The 16,975-nt window shown below is 41.9% G+C and overlaps 1 protein-coding gene across 5 annotated transcripts in view; it reads left to right on the forward strand.

Moving 5' to 3' along the window:
- The window catches only part of BMP2K (BMP2 inducible kinase), a 49,687-nt gene that overhangs the window by 14,622 nt on the left and 18,090 nt on the right, over nucleotides 1–16,975 (forward strand). For all 5 annotated transcript variants that reach the window (XR_010360565.1, XM_064416319.1, XM_064416320.1 and 2 more), the window contains exons 2-13: nucleotides 3,783–3,901; nucleotides 4,217–4,322; nucleotides 6,662–6,804; nucleotides 7,092–7,213; nucleotides 8,211–8,292; nucleotides 8,916–9,048; nucleotides 11,142–11,245; nucleotides 12,666–12,745; nucleotides 13,541–13,701; nucleotides 15,001–15,161; nucleotides 15,783–15,878; nucleotides 16,550–16,731. Coding sequence is in view for 4 of the 5 variants with exons in the window: in XM_064416319.1 (XP_064272389.1) it covers nucleotides 3,783–3,901; nucleotides 4,217–4,322; nucleotides 6,662–6,804; nucleotides 7,092–7,213; nucleotides 8,211–8,292; nucleotides 8,916–9,048; nucleotides 11,142–11,245; nucleotides 12,666–12,745; nucleotides 13,541–13,701; nucleotides 15,001–15,161; nucleotides 15,783–15,878; nucleotides 16,550–16,731 (1,489 nt within the window). In the remaining variant the exon portion in view is untranslated. The remainder of the gene's footprint in view (nucleotides 1–3,782; nucleotides 3,902–4,216; nucleotides 4,323–6,661; nucleotides 6,805–7,091; nucleotides 7,214–8,210; nucleotides 8,293–8,915; nucleotides 9,049–11,141; nucleotides 11,246–12,665; nucleotides 12,746–13,540; nucleotides 13,702–15,000; nucleotides 15,162–15,782; nucleotides 15,879–16,549; nucleotides 16,732–16,975) is intronic.

Raw genomic sequence — 16,975 nt, forward strand, 5'->3', positions numbered from 1 at the left:
ATTCCTAGCCAATAAAATTGGTCTCTCCAGTGCATTGGGCTTGCAGCTGCAGTGCTTGGAAGGCTGTGCAGTTCTGGGAGGTGGATCACTTCTGGAGTGGGTTTGCTCTGGCTGCAGGTCAGCCTGATCTTGGAGATCTGTCTCTGGAACTACCAGGGAGCAGACATGCACACGTGGCCCAGGCATCAAGTAATCCTCCCAGTAAGTTAGCAGTGAAAGTGTTACTGAGTGAAGAAATTTATTCAGGACACAGATAAATATACTGAAATAATCATTGGATGGGGGAGTATCTGGCAAAAGATCTGCATCTGGGAGTATCTGCCAAAAAGGCAGACCGGGTATTTTGAAGGAAATTAGCATGTGGATGGGTAGCCGACTTCTTGCAAAATTGGGGAAGAGAGGGTGTGTGTGGGCAGATGGGTCACAGGGAGATAACTGCATTAAACCTGTTCCTCTGGCTTTGTGGAGAGTGACACAAGGCCATCTCCCTGACCAAGGGCATGTGAGGCTGAGGGCCTGGCTTGGCAGCGGGTTTCAAATTAGAAATAACCTATCCTTTTGGTTGTTGTTGGGCTTTGTTAACATCAGCTTTATACTGAACTTTATTTGTGTCTTCTAAAACTGTCCTCCTGAGCCCAAGATCATACTGAGTTGTTGAGGAAGTTCCTCAATACCTAACTGTCCTCATTGCTTAGGCCCACGAGAAGCACTAGCATCTGTTGGTGCACACATCTAGTTCTTCATTAATTTCAGGTTTTGAAATGTACAGAAAAAACACATGGAAATACTGTATCTGAAATACACTTCTGTATAATCTTTAGCTTTCTCAAAACATACTTTTGAGGATTTACTTGTCTGAATGGAAATGAATGCTAAAAACTCAGTCACCTCTCCAAAACAGCCGAGTTTTAATGGATTTTAAGGAACCATTTACAGTGTAGAGCTGCTATTCCTACTTCAGATTTTACATATGTCATTAGTGGTTGCTGTGTGTTACTGTAGAGGTAAAATCCTTCTGTGCCAGAAGTTCTGTATTGTTTGTCTGAGATATGAATACATAGTCAAGGGATTCACTACTTGGAGAAACAACACTTAGTGCTTTTGTATGTTTTAAAAAAATCTGTATGATGTAAAAAAAGGTGTTGTCTATATATACATAACACGTGTAACTGTATTCAGAGTATCTTTGTTAATATTCTTCTAGACTGTCTCCACAAAATGGCTCTCAGCAGTCTGAAAGATGGCAGAGTTGCTGGAAGATTTTTCAGCCTTATTTTGTTCTGAGTAAGCAAACAGGGTGCTTAGAATTCTGACAGCTCCACTGTTTCCTGGTTCGGGTTTCAGGAATGTAACATGATAAAGTGTAAATGGCATGTTGAGGCCTGTGAAATTACTCAAGGTTGACCTTAAATATACATAGGAAAAAACCCAACACATGTGGCTGATGTGGAATTTCATTAAAAACAAAATAACTAGTCTGGAAAAAAAGCCCGAATCGTTGCTGGTTAGCTGATAAGATGATCCCAAAAGTGTACATAGTTAAGGTGGTAAAAACATAGTTCAAGAAAAGAAAGGTAAGAAAGATGTGTGAGCTTTTTAAGGAGTTTAATTGTGCTAAGTATCTATTGGTTTATCTAACTATAGATTCTATAGAAAGGTTTTTCCCTAAGCATTGCAGGGAAAAACGCAGTGGGGCTGTCCTTGGGAGGATTTAAACTTCGAGTGACTTTGGTGGGAATCAAAGACCGAAGGAGATGAGGCCCTTGTTGGATGCACACCAGAGAGCGGCTGAGCCCCACGGGCCCGGTGGGAGGGGAGAGGCAGCAGAAGGGGGGCAGTGAGGAAACCCGGGAGCTGGTGGAGGGACAGCTCACCTGGTCTTGCTCAGGGTTTTGCCCCTGGACTCTTGCAGGAAAGGATTTTTATAGCGGTGGTATTCACTGATGGCAAAGCAAACCATTCAGGGTTTGAATCAAAGGTCAGGGATCTGCTTCTTGCCAAAACAGGACCAGCTCTGCTTTGTCAATCCCTAGGACTCAAGTGCTGGCTGATGTCGCCACCTGATGGCAAGAGCAGCCCTTGGCTCAGCATTTGGGGTGTTGCTGCTTTCCGCTGAGGGTTTCTACCTTGGCCTGTCTGCTCAGGCTACATCGGAACACTTGTCAGGGACACTTGAAATCTGGAGTTCTCTTTTGTCCTCCTGCTAGTCAGAGAGAATTTCAAGGCTATAAAACTGGCTTAAAAAGTCAAGAAGTGATTATTACCTTCTAATCATGAGTCTTTTGTTTTATCTGGCTACTGCTTTCTATTTTTGGTCAGATATTGGTGCTTAAAAAACAGGTAGTTTTATTTTGAGGATAGTAAAAAAACTCTTCTGCTAATGAAGGTCTTGCACATCACTCTGGCAGAGCTCCCCAGGCTGGAGCCCTCTAGGATCATTTCAGTGCCAGCTGGAGTCGAGTGTTAAGAACTTGAACTGTTAGGAGTGGGTGTCCTGTGAATTTTTCAGGAAGGCCCTGTGTGAACTAGGCTGAGGCTGTTGAATTAAACTTGCGGTAGTTCTGCTTTGACAGCCTAGCATGCCATTTGGCTAAATGAGAATTAAGTTGAAAAATAATAAATACTTACTCTTCAAGAGAAATTCTTTAATAAAACTTAGCTTTTTTAGAGGCAGTGCTTATTTGCTCAAGCACATGAGATTTGCATCAAATAAGGTGCACTATACTTAACACAGCTTGCAGATGCTGCTGGGTACCATGAAATGTGTGCATTTCAATTGGCTGCCTGATGATTGGAGTAGTTACTTGATTTAATTTACTTATTTGTGTCCTGGTGGTGTACCCGAGCTCCTGCCCTGGTACAGAGTTCCTGTGGCTTTGGATCAGACAGCAGTTCAGGGAAGCAGAGATTGACATGGGCTTTGCTGTGAGGTGGATTTCCTCTAAGTGTGGGAAGGCTGTGCATGTGAGCCTTGAGGTGATGCCAGTGTGGCCTCCTTGAGCAGCAGGCAGGACTAACAGGAGGCAGCTAAAACAGCCCTGCTGGGTTTCACTTTGGTGTCCTGAGCACTGGGAAGTACTTCCTGTGTAGATTGTTTTACTTGTGTGTGTATTTCCTGCCTCCTTGATTCTTCTCTACCAGTGAAGAGAGAAAAATAACCTCAAAAAAACCCTTCTGGGGAGTGGGCTCGACTCTGTGGTTTCCAGTTCAGGCCACTGTAGGATAAGAATGTTTCTGGTGGGAGTGCTTGTTAGAAAATGCTTAACTTTAGTGTGCACATTGAGTGTGGTTTAAATAAAAGCACTTCTCTAGGGCTGGTTGCTTGCACTGTCTGGGGCTCCAGGGAGGCTGTTGAGGCTAGCCTGAAAAGTCACATCACTTCTTCAGTGTCTCTCAAGACTTTTGCTAAATATTTTAATTTTTATGTATTAGAACGTGGGTTTAGGGAATTAATGTACCTTGACTTGAATCAGGTTTTTGAATGACTCTAAGTACTTCAGGGTTGATGTCTCAGTGCATAGCTGTTCTGTGCTTTATGAATTCATTTGAATGTGGAAATGCTTTTCTAATGCTTTCATGTAATCTTGGAAGAAAATAGTAAGACTTGAATGGTTTTGTCGTGAATACTTGGGGTAACAAATATGAAACTTGTGAAGTGTTTGTTTCTAGTCACTTAGTGACCGACCAGGTCTTTGTTGCTCATCCTTGGGATGCAGTGCTGTTGACTAGAGGAGTAGCAAGAAGCTCAGGCAGCTGCTTCTTTTTGCACTTGTGTTCTCCAGGTGGCTTCTCCACTGTGTTTCTGGTGCGCACGCCCAGCGGGACGCGCTGCGCGCTCAAGAGGATGTGTGTGAATAACGTGCCAGACCTCAACATCTGCAAGAGGGAAATCACCATTATGGTAAGAAGGCCATTACAGTGTGCACACATCCATGTCTCTCCAGTGTTTCTAGACACCTCTTGCTTTTGATGCCGTGCTCCTGATTTTCCACCAGTATTTACAGAAACTAATGCTGGCTTTAGGGTTGGTGCATGATGGATTTCTGAAGGAATTATTCAAGTATGTGTTTGATACCTCAAATGAAATGTGTATATTCCATTTGGTCAGTATGTCTGGTTCGTAAGGAAAAGGACTTTCTTCCAGTGCTGCAGGTGCAACTGAAAATGGCTCTTTGTTTTCTCAGTACTGAAGTGTAATGTCCATTTTCATTTTCAGAAAGAGTTATCTGGACACAAGAACATTGTGAGTTATTTGGACTGTGCTGTCAACTCACTAAGTGATAACGTGTGGGAGGTGCTCATCCTCATGGAGTACTGTCGAGGTAAGAGTCATCACCTAGGTTTTCAGAGGAAAATGTTTGTACTGTCACCTGTGATTTTGCTTAAAACTGTTCCCATAGTATAGGAGGTTAACATGTATGTGTCACAGCTGGAATCCAGTTCATTTCACTTTTCTGCTGGCATTGCTACCTAGGCACTGGGCAAAATGTGAAAGTTTTGCAGAGCTTTGTAATTAAATATAGTTACAAACAGGGAAATTTAATTCTACATGTATGAAGTGAAGTTTTGCTGTTCTGCTGGTGGTGCTAAGCAACAGATACCTGGAATATAACTCGATAGCAAAGATTAGCAAATATTCACCACTCTGCTATTTTTGTTGTAGATGACAACACTGAAGAAGCTTTACCTGGCAGGTGATTTCCTACAAATGGGCATAGTAAAGGTTGATAGTGCTGTCCAAAAAGATGTTAGCCATGTATTCCTGCTTGACAATGTAACTTTGTTTGAAACAGTACCTAAGGCAGGGACTGTCTGTTTTGGGGCTCTGATCCCCTCAGTTCACATATGCAGGTGTTCTGGGGTTCTGTTCCGCTCAGTTCACAGTTGTAGGGGATAAACTTGCCAATGAGTTTAACTTGTAAAGTTTGTCTAAAATCTAGGGAGACTGGGTGCTGGCCTCCTAGTATGAGACGGTGGTTAACCCTCGTGATTGGGGATTAATTGGTGGTACTGGGGACAAAGTGCTGCAAGCACAAAGTCAATACTTTGAGCCTAGAAAGAAGCCATCTCCTGGTCTGTACTGCCCGACCTCAGGTGGAGCTGAGGCAGGCATATGTGGGTTATATTTGCAGGAGAAGCAGTGAGCATTACAGTTTGTGCAATCTGAACCATAAGGAGCCAAAGAAAGTGTAGATTTTGGGGAATGGATTAAAGAGAACTTGAAAACTAATGGCCACATTTTTGGCCCTTTACCCTGCTTGTGTGGGTGAATTTCTGTACCTCTGTGGGAGCTCAGTTCTCTCTCACTGTTGGTAGTACTGTTTCCCTAATGGCCCTGGTAAACAGCCCCGTGGATGTCAGCTGTCAGGTTAGTTGACAGTGGTAGGTTTCCTGTGTAGTAAGCATCCTTGTTTGACAGAATGCCCACCAAGGCCCTGTTGTGTCTCTGCAAGAATCCTTCTTCATCTCTGTGTGCAGTGAGTGTTGTGGTAGGAAGAGCTTAGTGGTGTCTGGTACAATTACTGCAAGGAGCAGGGAAGTATTGATTCCCAATCTTAAAAGAAACCTATGAAAAAGGAAAGGGAATTTTTCTTCCTTGGAGGGATTTTGTTTCCCTCTGTCTTGGTTTGAAAAGACAGGAGTCTGTGAAGGAAGGCAAAAAGCCTTCTGTGAAATGGAAAAGGTAAACCCCCTCCTTCCGAATTATCACAATTTCAGAATTAAAAGGGCTCTCAGGCAAAGATATGGGAATGGGAATAACAGTTTTTTTACTAGGAAGAAAAAAAAAACTAAATAACAATGTAATTTAGCACAAGCAAAAAACCACTGGCAGAGTGAGAAAAACCTGGCACCCTGAGAAGTCAGGGTGCTGATAGCAGTCCAGCCAAAAGGTGGCTGCTCCTCCTGGAGCGGCGATCTGCAGAAGGGTGTAGATCCTTTCTGAAGATGCGGCGAAGGAGCAGCTGGGCCTTGGTTCCTGATTCCTCTGAGAAATCCAGCGAAGAAGGCTGTCTGTGGTCTCAGAAATGCTTGTTTTATGGTGGCCGGGATGCTTGGCTCCTCCCTCTGGGTGGTGCATCTCTCAATGGGATGATGTAACTAATCTTACCAGCCACAGTGAGTAATTCAATAGCCCATTAGCAGGAGATTATCTTCCTGGCAGTGTCATTGTTCTTGAAAGAGATAAGAAAAACTGCCTAACCTCCAACAGATGGCAAAATAGAATACATGCTTATTTTACAAGCCAGGACACCCTCCTTCCCTGCCTCTCCTTTCTTCCTTCTTTGTCTCTGTCCTTCTTTGACAGAGCGGGTATTCAGAGAATTAATTAATGAACTCAGTTGACAGAGTTTGGGTTGTGGATCCTAATGCAAGAGACAGTTTTGAGGTGACATTGGTGTGATGGATTCTTTTTTTGTGTCTGTAGCATTTGGTTTCAAAGACGTTTCATCCTCAGGGACTGGACTGTTTCCATTTGAGTCAATAATTTTTCTCTTTAGGGTGATACCAAGAGTGTGTGGTTGGAAAACCAGGTTTGTTTTGTTCAGACACGGTAACTGTGGAAAATGTTCCACATCATATTTGTGGACTTAACGCATACAACTCTTTACTTTTGTACCTGATAGGAATTACTTGAAAGAGATTTCTCTTGTTTCTTTAGCTGGGCAAGTTGTGAACCAGATGAATCAGCGTCTGCAGACAGGCTTCACCGAGCCAGAAGTAATGAGAATATTTTGTGACACCTGTGAAGCTGTTGCCCGCTTGCATCAGTGCAAAACACCTATAGTTCACCGGGATCTCAAGGTATGACCTTCGCTGTAAGAAAATCCAGGCCAAAATCAGGGATCTGCTTGAAAAGGAATGAGGATATGGGAGAGGTTTCTGTAAGACAGTTTTCTAGTTGGGAGCTTGCTGTTGGTGGAGCTATAAACAGACATTGAGCATAGGCCATCATTTACTGCTAAAACAAAGTTTAGCAGTTGATTTTTGGGAAAACTTCCTGTTTGTGTGTGAGATCATGGAGTAATGCTTAACCTGGAAATTCATGCTTTTATGTTAACCTACTTTTTGTGTGTTGGTTTTCTTTGAAGGTGGAGAATCTATTGTTAAATGATAACGGAAACTACGTTCTCTGTGATTTTGGCAGTGCCACTAACAAATACCTGAACCCTCAAAAAGATGGTGTTAATATGGTTGAAGAAGAAATTAAAAAGTAAGTTCACTTTTAGGTGATCTGTCTTAAGCAGTGGCTGTGCTGCCAGGACACTCCATGTATTACAGTGTGGTATGCATGTATCACTAATGACTTGAAATTAATGGCTGATCTTGCATTTATTTTGGGATAAATATAGTAAAAAACTGCAAGTATTTGATAAGATCTCCTTCATTTATTCACAGATTATTTTTCAAAACTGCGATTCTTAAAAATAAAACTGTTGGCAAAAAGCATGCTGTTGTGACAGTGAATTGTTCAAAAATATATGTCTGGCTCCTGGCCATTTTAGGACTTGGATATTTTTCATTTGTGCTGTTTTTTAATACTGCTAAGCAAATACTTGCTGAAATACCAAGAACTAAGGTAAAGAAGCACTGCAATGGATTTATGTAGTTGCATTTGCAGAGTATGGTCCATGTTCATTTTCCTGAGATTGATGAGAAAAATATTTCAGCTTTTCTCAGACACACTCTTCAAAACATCTGTTATTGTTGTTTTGCCTTTCTGGGCTAACTACTGCAGAGGGGTAAACAGAGGCTGCTTGTTTTCAAGTCAGGAAGTGATAGAGGCTTTTTCCATCTCTGAAGTATTTGAACTACTAGCTGAGCAGTTGTTTTGGGGTGTTAGTGTTTTGAAGTCTGCATTTTGCATGCTTCAGTGTGAGACAGGGAGAGCCCTTGCAGGACTGAGCAGTCACCCCTCAGGTGACTGGCTGTGTGTGCACAGTCACTCTGGCAAAAAGTCTGCTTTGGGGCAATAACACTGAAAGCCAATTTTACCTGACTTAATGCTTATTCTTGTGTATGATAGTTCATACTGCTGCTCCAGATACTATTTGTGATGCTGCAAATGCAATAATGATGTGGATAATGAAGGACAATTCCAGGCCCATGTCTGAAACTTGTGTGGTTGGTGTGTGCATGGTGGATCAGGAAAACACTCTCTCATGTCTGAGGCTAGATTTTTAGCTGTGTCCTCTCTGTTTTGTTGCTAGGTACACTACCCTGTCATACAGAGCTCCTGAGATGATCAATCTATATGGAGGAAAGCCCATTACTACCAAGGCAGATATCTGGGTAAGCAAAAAATTGAATAGTGTGATATATGGGACTGGTTAAGGAAGGGGGAATTAAAACCAGCATTGACTGACTGAAAAAATTAATTACTGGAAAACAAAATACATTGGGCAGCTATAGAACACAGAACAGTAGGGGTATCTTGGGTACTTACAGTTTTGTAAATAAAATTAATCCTGTGCTTGATTTTTTTTTTTTTTTTTAAATTTAAGGGAGGTGGGATATGCTTTACAAGATGTCTGCTTACGTTGGTTCTGGTTTCTCTTTGATAGCCCTCAGCAATTTCTTATGGTGCCAGTATGATCAAGAAAGGCATTTTATTAGTCGATGTGCAGACAAGGAAAAAAATAGGAAATTTAGAGCTAAGAGTTGTGTTATCTGTGGGTGATATGACACTGAGAATGCTCTTGGTGTGCTCTGGCTTGTGCTAGGTCTCCTAGAGGAATCAGTGGAAGAGCAAGTGTTGTTAGAGCAGCTTTGATCCATCAGCTCATCATATCAGCTGTGTTTCAGAGTGCAGCTCCTGCACAGCACGTGAACATCACTGTGGCCAGGGTGCAGCATTTTTAGTACTGCCAAGGGCTTGCTCTCCTCCCCTCACAGGGCTTGTTTTCCTTTTACAGGCACTGGGCTGCTTGCTGTATAAACTCTGCTTCTTTTCACTTCCCTTTGGAGAAAGCCAGGTGGCCATTTGCGACGGGAGCTTCACCATCCCGGATGGCTCGCGGTACTCGCACGGCGTGCACTGCCTGATCAGTGAGTACACAGGCACGGGCAGCAGCCCTTCCAGCTCACAAAGCCAGCAGGGCCAGCAGCTGCTGCTGAGCACCTTAGCTGTCAACACCTGCCACGTTCAGCTGTGCCTCTCAACTTCCCAAGGGACCCTTTTGGTTTCTCTGGGACTCAGGGATTATTTTTTTCTTTAGGTGTTGACACATCTCAAAGGACTAGGGGGAATGCAAAGAGTGCTTCTATTTATTCATAATTTTTCCCTTAAGTGTATGTTTTCTGTGGAATGTCAGACTTTTCTGTCCAAGTTGGGCAGTTGTGCTTAGATAAATTTGAAGTGAGCTTTAGCGTAGCAACATCCGTGTGCTGAGATGAATTGCACTGGGTTCAGCTTTAATAGTAGTTGCATGGTTTATACTGGAATAAAAATCTGGAAAGTTTTGTGCAACCCCAAGTGTCAGACCTGAGCTCTGGCAAGTGTTTGGAAGCACTAAGTGTGTGAAGGAATATTTTGAACAGGAAGCAGTTCTGAGGCTTGTGATTCATATGTTACCCAGGCACAGAGATATGGGAGCTAATATTTACAGTCATTGTCAGTATTGTCTTTGTTTTCAGCTTAGAGTTGGCTCACTTGAAGGAGTATGAAAAATTCAAAAGGTTTGAATAGGAGCTCTTACAGCTCTAAGCTATGGATGTGTTGACCACATAGTTTATGCTTTTATATAATGAGTAATACCAAATCCAAACCACTTTTTTGCGTGCACTTTCATAATTGAGAAATGGCAGTTATGATAGTGAGCGCTTGCCTTCTGCCAGTACTAACAAAATGAGATGAGTTTTCAAAGGACTTGAGTACTTTTCTCTTGTCACAGTGTTACTTTTTTAGAAAAGTATGGGTTTTAACCCTTTCTCCTGGGTATGAATTCAGATTTTTTTTAATTCAGTGGTGCCAAGATGAGCAATACTGACATGGAATATATGTGGGTGAGGCAGAATGTCCTTATGTAAACTTCCCTTCTTTCCATTTGGAGTGGAAGTCATAAAAAGTTGCACTTGGTCATAAAAGGTATTTCAGGGACTGTGGCTTCATCTCATCCCTTTTACAAGGCAGTGGCTGGGAAGGAAGAAGCTGAACATGCCCCACCCCATGGATTTAACATTTCAGAATCAAGTGGCAGGAGTCACTTCAGTGAGTGTTCTGCTTCCATGCCATGGTGCTGCAGCTGAGTGCTGGAATCTGTTAGTTTTTTAATACTGTTAAAAATTAAACTTGCAGTGAACTGTACAGGACGTGAAATAATGACTTTGTGTAAAATTCTCGGATCTGATATTATTTTTCAACCTATGGAGGATTTGTATAAAATGATCTGTTAGGCTGGCTGTTCTACTGAGCATTTGTACAAGTAGTTAACGTTGCTCATCAAAAGTGAGAAGTTAAATTTTCTTAGTGTTCATTTACTTGATAGCAGAACATATTTTTAAAGGCTTATGTTTTTTAGAAAGTGTATTTTATTGTTTATTTAGGTTCTCTGGTTATCTAGGCAAGATTGCTGGATTATGGATATTGTGTTATATTTGATTTCTGGGAAAAACAACAAACCTTTTAATTTGGGAAGCAAATCTTTGAGAGGGAATCTACAGAATTTTGTCTTGTCAGGGAAAGGTCCTTTTATTCATGGAACTTATTTTTTTATATGCAAAATCGTTCATAGTCAATGAAACCTGCGGAGAAAAGCCTTAGCGTGATGTAGTAAGGTGTGTCAATCTTGTTTTATCTACACTGAATTTTGTATTAATCCTGGAAAATGTTAGTGCAGTGAGTTGATTTTGCCTTCTTTCTCTCTGCAGTTACTAATTCCGATGTCAGTTTAGCTCCCTTTTGCACAGCTGTGTGTCAGTACATCAAGCAGCATACGTGTTCTGCAATTGTTTTTGACCCTGTAAACTATTGTCTTGACAAAAAGTATTAAAAAAGTCCCCCAAACCTAAGATAACAGTGTAAATTACTCTTATGGTGGTAAGCTGATTTGGTGGAACTGCTGGATTTTTTTCCTTGCTGGTAGCATGCTGTCTCAACAGGTGTTTTGTGATCTAGCAGTGATAAATCTTATTTTTTGCAGGATACATGCTTGAACCAGATCAAGAGAAGAGACCTGATATCTTTCAAGTATCTTACTTTGCCTTTAAAATTGCCAAAAAGGAGTGTCCAGTGTCTAATATTAATGTAAGTACTCTTGACTTCCTTGTGTGTTTTCAGTGTGTTATGTGGGTAGTATTGAGAAGTCAGTGAGAGGAGCTGAGAGGTCACATTAGTTCTGTCACATGCCTGGTTCCTGAATGTAACACAGAGCAGAGAACACGTCAAGCTGATGTTGTGTACACGCAGTATGAGCTCTCTGTAAACAAAATATGTTCTTAATTTTGAGGGCATAGCTCCCTATGTGGAGTATATTGAAACCATACCAATACCTGGCTTAGGATTTTAGCCAGTAGTAATCTCTTAATACAATCAATATGAAATATACAGATGTTGACCTTGTTGGCAGTAGAAGGCTGAATGTTGTAAACGGAGTGTCAAGAGCATGTGTGTTTCCTCTTGGATAAACCCTTTGCTTAGGCATCCTTAGCAATTGTGGTTGTCCATTGGAAGGACTCCAGTGAGATGGAAAGCCAGCAGAGCAGTACTTGAGTCAGCCTGTGTTCTTTCCCCCACCCTTGCTTTCCGTGGGGGGTCTGAGCTTGATCTGCAAGGTCACTGACTTCACAGATATAATTACCTCTGTAGTGCAATGGAATTTGGGGACTTTTAGCTCATGTTGAGTATTTAAAAGTGGTTCTCAAGGCAAGCATCAGGAATAATCCATCTCAAAATTGAGTTTGCAACAGATATCGGTTGTAGTAATCTCTGTCTTCAGAGGCAGACCAGTGAATTTTCTGAGATCCCTTTGAATTAATTTTTTCCTTTATCACTATAGAAGGAAGTTCTCAGTAAATTTGACTGTTGGCTTTTGGAAACACAGATTAAAAGAAACCAGAAAGTCTTTAAATACTTGATAATTAACTGTCTCTATTCTTTGTGACCAGATTTAGATTTGCATTTGTTATGTGTATTTGTCATGAGAGATGATGGATTTCCTCCTGTGTCCCAAACTGCCGTGTTCCTTATAAGACAAAGTCTAGGTGATGTGGGATTCATTCAGGAATGTGGTGAAGGTGGGGGTAAGGTGAAAGCCCATCGAGGCTTTGGTGCTGCATGGTTTTCTGGAATTTGTGTTGTGGTGGAAGAGCGGAATGTGCTAAAAACAGTTTCCTCCAAGACGGGGCTTCACTTTAGGGCTTGAGGCTGAAGTGAGTCTCTGTGCAGTCACACAAAGACCATGTTGTACCTTATTCTTGATAGCTGGCAGTGTACCTGAGGTGAAACAGCTGACAAAAGAGTCAGACCAGTCAGCTCCTGCTTTACTTCTGCCACACACTGAGAGGGTGTAGAGATACTGTTGAGGTAAACCCTTCCAGCTGCAGCTGTGAGTTCTGCATGAAGCCTTGTGAGGAGGTCTTGAACCCAAGTATTCCTCTTCAATATGTAATTAATATTTTTTTCAGGATTTTGGTTTTTTAATTTATTCAAATTTGTTTTTCCCAAGAATTCTCCTGTCCCCTCAAGTCTTCCTGAACCCATGACAGCTAGTGAGGCAGCTGCTAGAAAAAGCCAAATAAAAGCAAGGTGAGCAGAGGATGTGACTTACCGCTTTCTTTATTTAATGCTGATAAGGCCACATGTTTGTTTAAAATCTGTTTTCATATACTTGTTAAGAAATGGGATATTACCTCAGCAGAAGTCTTTAGATAAACTGTGTTTCTAGGACCTTCAAATCTGTTTGGATTCCACTCCTTTGCTTTTTTCATTATATTGAGAATTCAGGGTGAGAAGTGGATATTTGCAAAGTATGCGTCTTATTAGTTTTTGACAAATTGAAATTTTTATGCAATAATGTTCACCTTTTTTCTTCATTCAATTCAAAACCTTGGAAATTTCTCTCCATGCCTCTGATTTCTGCTATGATCTAGTGTGTATGAACTAAAGGCTGATGCTGGTTAAATCCTTTACCCTTTCATTCCTTGTTAGTGGAAGTTTTTTGGGTTTGAATCTACCAGCATGTGTGACTCAGATATTTTTAAAGTCAATTATAATTATCAGCTCCATTTGCAAAAAAAGAGAAACAAAAACCTAAGAAATTTGTAGAAGTAGAAATAATTTGAACTAACACATAAGGTTTTCCTTTCTCATATTTCTTGTACATATGAACAGCAGTACTGTTCCTAATTGTAGGGTTGTGGACTCAAGCACAGGACTGGAGTTTTAGGGAATGAATTTTAAGGTACTTGCACTCAGTGCTGCGGTAGAGTAGCACATGATTAAGACATAACTCAGCTTTTAAGAGATGTACTGCATCAAATTTGAAGCAGAAGTAGTTGTCTTTTCATCAAGTATCTTATATGGGAAAAATTGTCCTTGCAGAATAACAGATGCTGTAGGACCAACAGAAACCTCAATTGCACCACGACAAAGACCAAAGGCCAACTCGAGCACTGCCCCTTCCAGCGTGCTGGCAATCCAGAGCTCAGCAACTCCTGTCAAAGTACAAGTTCCTGGGGAATTTGCAAATCGTGGGCAAAAAGGTAACTTAAAGTGTAAGGATGGACCAAAATAAAGAAGCAACTGTGCCTCTCCTTCTTGCTCTACTAGAGATAACATTTACAACTCAGTTTTATCAGTCTTACTTTTTTACATACTGAAAACCAGATCTTCAGTTTTTGAGAGATTCTGAATGTGTGAGTGGTTCTGAATGTGTAAATTTGAGCTGCTACAGAAACTAAACTGAGATTGAGAAGTGCAAGTGTTTTTTCACTGTGCTTAACACTGGTTTTTGAATGAACTTGCCCACTGCACACTGTAGTTCACGCTTGTTTTGACTTGTGAATAATTCACAAATAGTACAGAGGCCTTCTGTGTCAAACTGGGGTTTTTTTTTTGTAGTTGGAAAAAATATTGTCCTGTGCCTCAGGAAGTTATGAGATGGCACCAATAGGTTGGTGGTATTTGTAGGCTAGAAATATGTCACTTCTCTCATGACTGACAGATTCATTCCACATGGCACTGTGGGTGCAGGAAGAATTAGGGGAGACTCATTCAAGTAAAATGGGTTTTTAAAAAATCCTAGTTATTTTTCTCATTCAGAAAGAGTTACAGCTCTGATAAATATTCACTTAAGTAGTTGACATTTTTACCTCGAGCACTTTGTATAATTGCATTTCATGCTGTTCTGTGGCTGCTGCACAAAAGGAAGAGTAGTTCAGGGATGGTGTTGGAAAAGTCTCAAAAGGCCACTGAGAATGTTTGTGTCCCAGGTATAAGTACTTTTTATTAGGTGGGATCCATGTAGCACCCAGCTTTTTCTGTTGTGACAAGGAACAGATCATTCATGGGCACTTCAGATATAAAACACATTGTGGCAGAGAGAAATTTATGGTAGTACCTGTCTCTTAAAAGTGCAAAAGCAATGGAATGGCAAAATTAATCACGTGCTCTGTTTAAGGGAGATTGATGGATGAGCTAATAGTTTCCTTAGGGGGAAAAAACCCCAAAACCCTCTGTGTTGAATGCATACACAGCTGCATGCTTTGAGATAAGAACTTCAGGTCCTGCAGTGTGTAATTTAAGTGTTGGTAAAGCAGAAGTCTGGAACCCAGCTTGCTGTCATGAGACCAGGGGAAGTTCCAGCATCTTGCACGTGGAAATGGTTCATTTGCAGGCGTGGAATTACTTGTAAAGAAGTCAGCTTGGTGTCTACTGGGTGTCCTGGTTGTCAGACTGGGAAGAGACGTTGAAAGGCAATGTCAGCTTGAGGTGGAAAACGACCAGGGAGAGCTCTGGCTGAAGCTGGGGCATCTGGATGTCAGTGGTGTTGTCTGTCACAGGAACCACTCGCCCAGGGAATGGACAAGACATCTCACAATCCCAAGGGACCACCCCACAGCAGCACAGGGTCCTTCAGCAGCTGCAGCAGGGAGACTGGAGACTGCAGCAGCTGCACCACTTGCAGCACCAGCCCGCCATGCAGGATGCTTATATCCAGCAGGTACAGTCAGAACTGTTGGACACGTGTTGGAGACTCATTGTGTGTGTTCATAACCCTTGGAATCATTCAACACTTCTGCTGTTGCTGCCTGTACTTTTCCAGCTAGAAGAACTCCTCTCCCTTCTTGTTTTTGCTTTGTTCAGTCATTGGCCCTGTAATGTCTGTCCTAGAAAGTTGCTTGCTTTGTGCTGTGTTCTTGCAGCTTGACCCTGAATTCCATCTTGCTCTGCATCACCACTGTGTGAGTTCAAGGCTTTACCCATGTGTAAAGGAGCTTGGGATAAATGTTAGGAGTGATTATGGGCGATGATGATGTGCTTGCAGTAGATGGTTGTACATGCACCAGTGCTAAATATGTAGCCAGATTTTTTTTTTTCCTTTCTTTCTGGGTTGTTTTTTTTTTTTAATTACAAATTGGTTGAGGAGTGGAGGAAAGAAAAAGCTTCCATACAGAGTGGTTGAAGTGCAGTGACTGAATCGCAAGCTGCTTCTTGATGATATATCTTAATTGCAAAATGCTATGGACTCATAGATGTGATAGTCAGAAGAAGCATTAATTCATATACCTGCTTATTTCTGAGGGGCCATCACTGCTTCTGAAGCTGTTTTTTGCCTTTGCAGTATCACCAAGCAGTGCACCAGCAGATGGTCCAGCAGCAGCTGTTGCTGCAATCTGTGTACCAGCAGCAGTCTGCCCAGTCACACTATCCTGCCATGGTAAGTCACAGAGGTAGTACAGTCTTAATATATGGCCTGTGCTTGTGAGTCTACTCTTGTGTAGTTGTACTGAGACATGTGCCTGGCAAGTTGCACTGGAGCTGTGGATGTGGTAAATAGCATGCAGTTTGGCATTTAAAATAATATTTAGTTGGTGAGAAGTTAATCCAAACTAGCTTGTCTGGAGTTGCACTTGTGTATTAATAATAGCATGGGAGCTATCCCAAGTTTCATAAGAAGGTCTGTTGTGCTCATGTGAAATGTACTTGGTTAATGTTTCCAGTACTAGCCACAGCAGGAAATACACATTACACAACAGAGTGACTGAAGATGGTGAAATCCAATTATTACTTGAAAAGCAGAAGGGCTAACTGTCATAGCCTCTTTTGTAAAGATCAGGAGAAATTGTCCTGAAATCTTGTATTAAGGTTTAAGAGTAGAGTATGATGAACACGCAGTTAGCAGTGCTGCAGTGGCATATATTTGGGTTGCAATAATTACAGAAATCCAAGTGGTAATAGGCTGGAATAGAGAAGCAGTCTCTGACCTGTTGGAGTGATCTCTTTGTGCCCGTGTGTTCTGGAGGGTGGTGGAGGTGGCTGCAAGAGCAGAAGTTGGCAGAAGAGTCTCGGCCAGCCCGTGCTCTGCTAACACAGGCCTGATGTCCCCAGGTGCAGCAGTACCAGCAGGCTCTCCTGCAGCAGCAGGTGCTGGCTCAGCAGCGGGCGCAGCAGGTGCAGTCCCCTGAGTACATCACTTCTCCACAAGACTTTGCACCAGCCTTAATCTCCTACCCCAGGTCGCTCCCAGTGCATGGCGGAACAGCAGCAGATCCTCCCTACCCTACCAGCAGGTGAGAATTGTGGCTGGGCTGAGCCTGGGCTTACTCGTGGCTTACATTGCTAGTTGTGGTGAGCACTGCCAAACCCTTTTCTTAGAAGTTACTTGCTTTGGTAGTAAGAGATTACTTAGAGCAGTTGGACAGTGGGTGTTCAGTGGTAAAGGATATTTTGGGAGCAAAGTGAGACAGTTTGTTAACAGATGAGCCTGGTACAATTTTTTTTAAAGTATTTCTTCCAGTATTTCTTGATCATGGA

The sequence above is a fragment of the Passer domesticus genome, chromosome 4, assembly GCF_036417665.1.
Source record: "Passer domesticus isolate bPasDom1 chromosome 4, bPasDom1.hap1, whole genome shotgun sequence".
In the NCBI taxonomy this organism is placed as follows: domain Eukaryota; kingdom Metazoa; phylum Chordata; class Aves; order Passeriformes; family Passeridae; genus Passer; species Passer domesticus.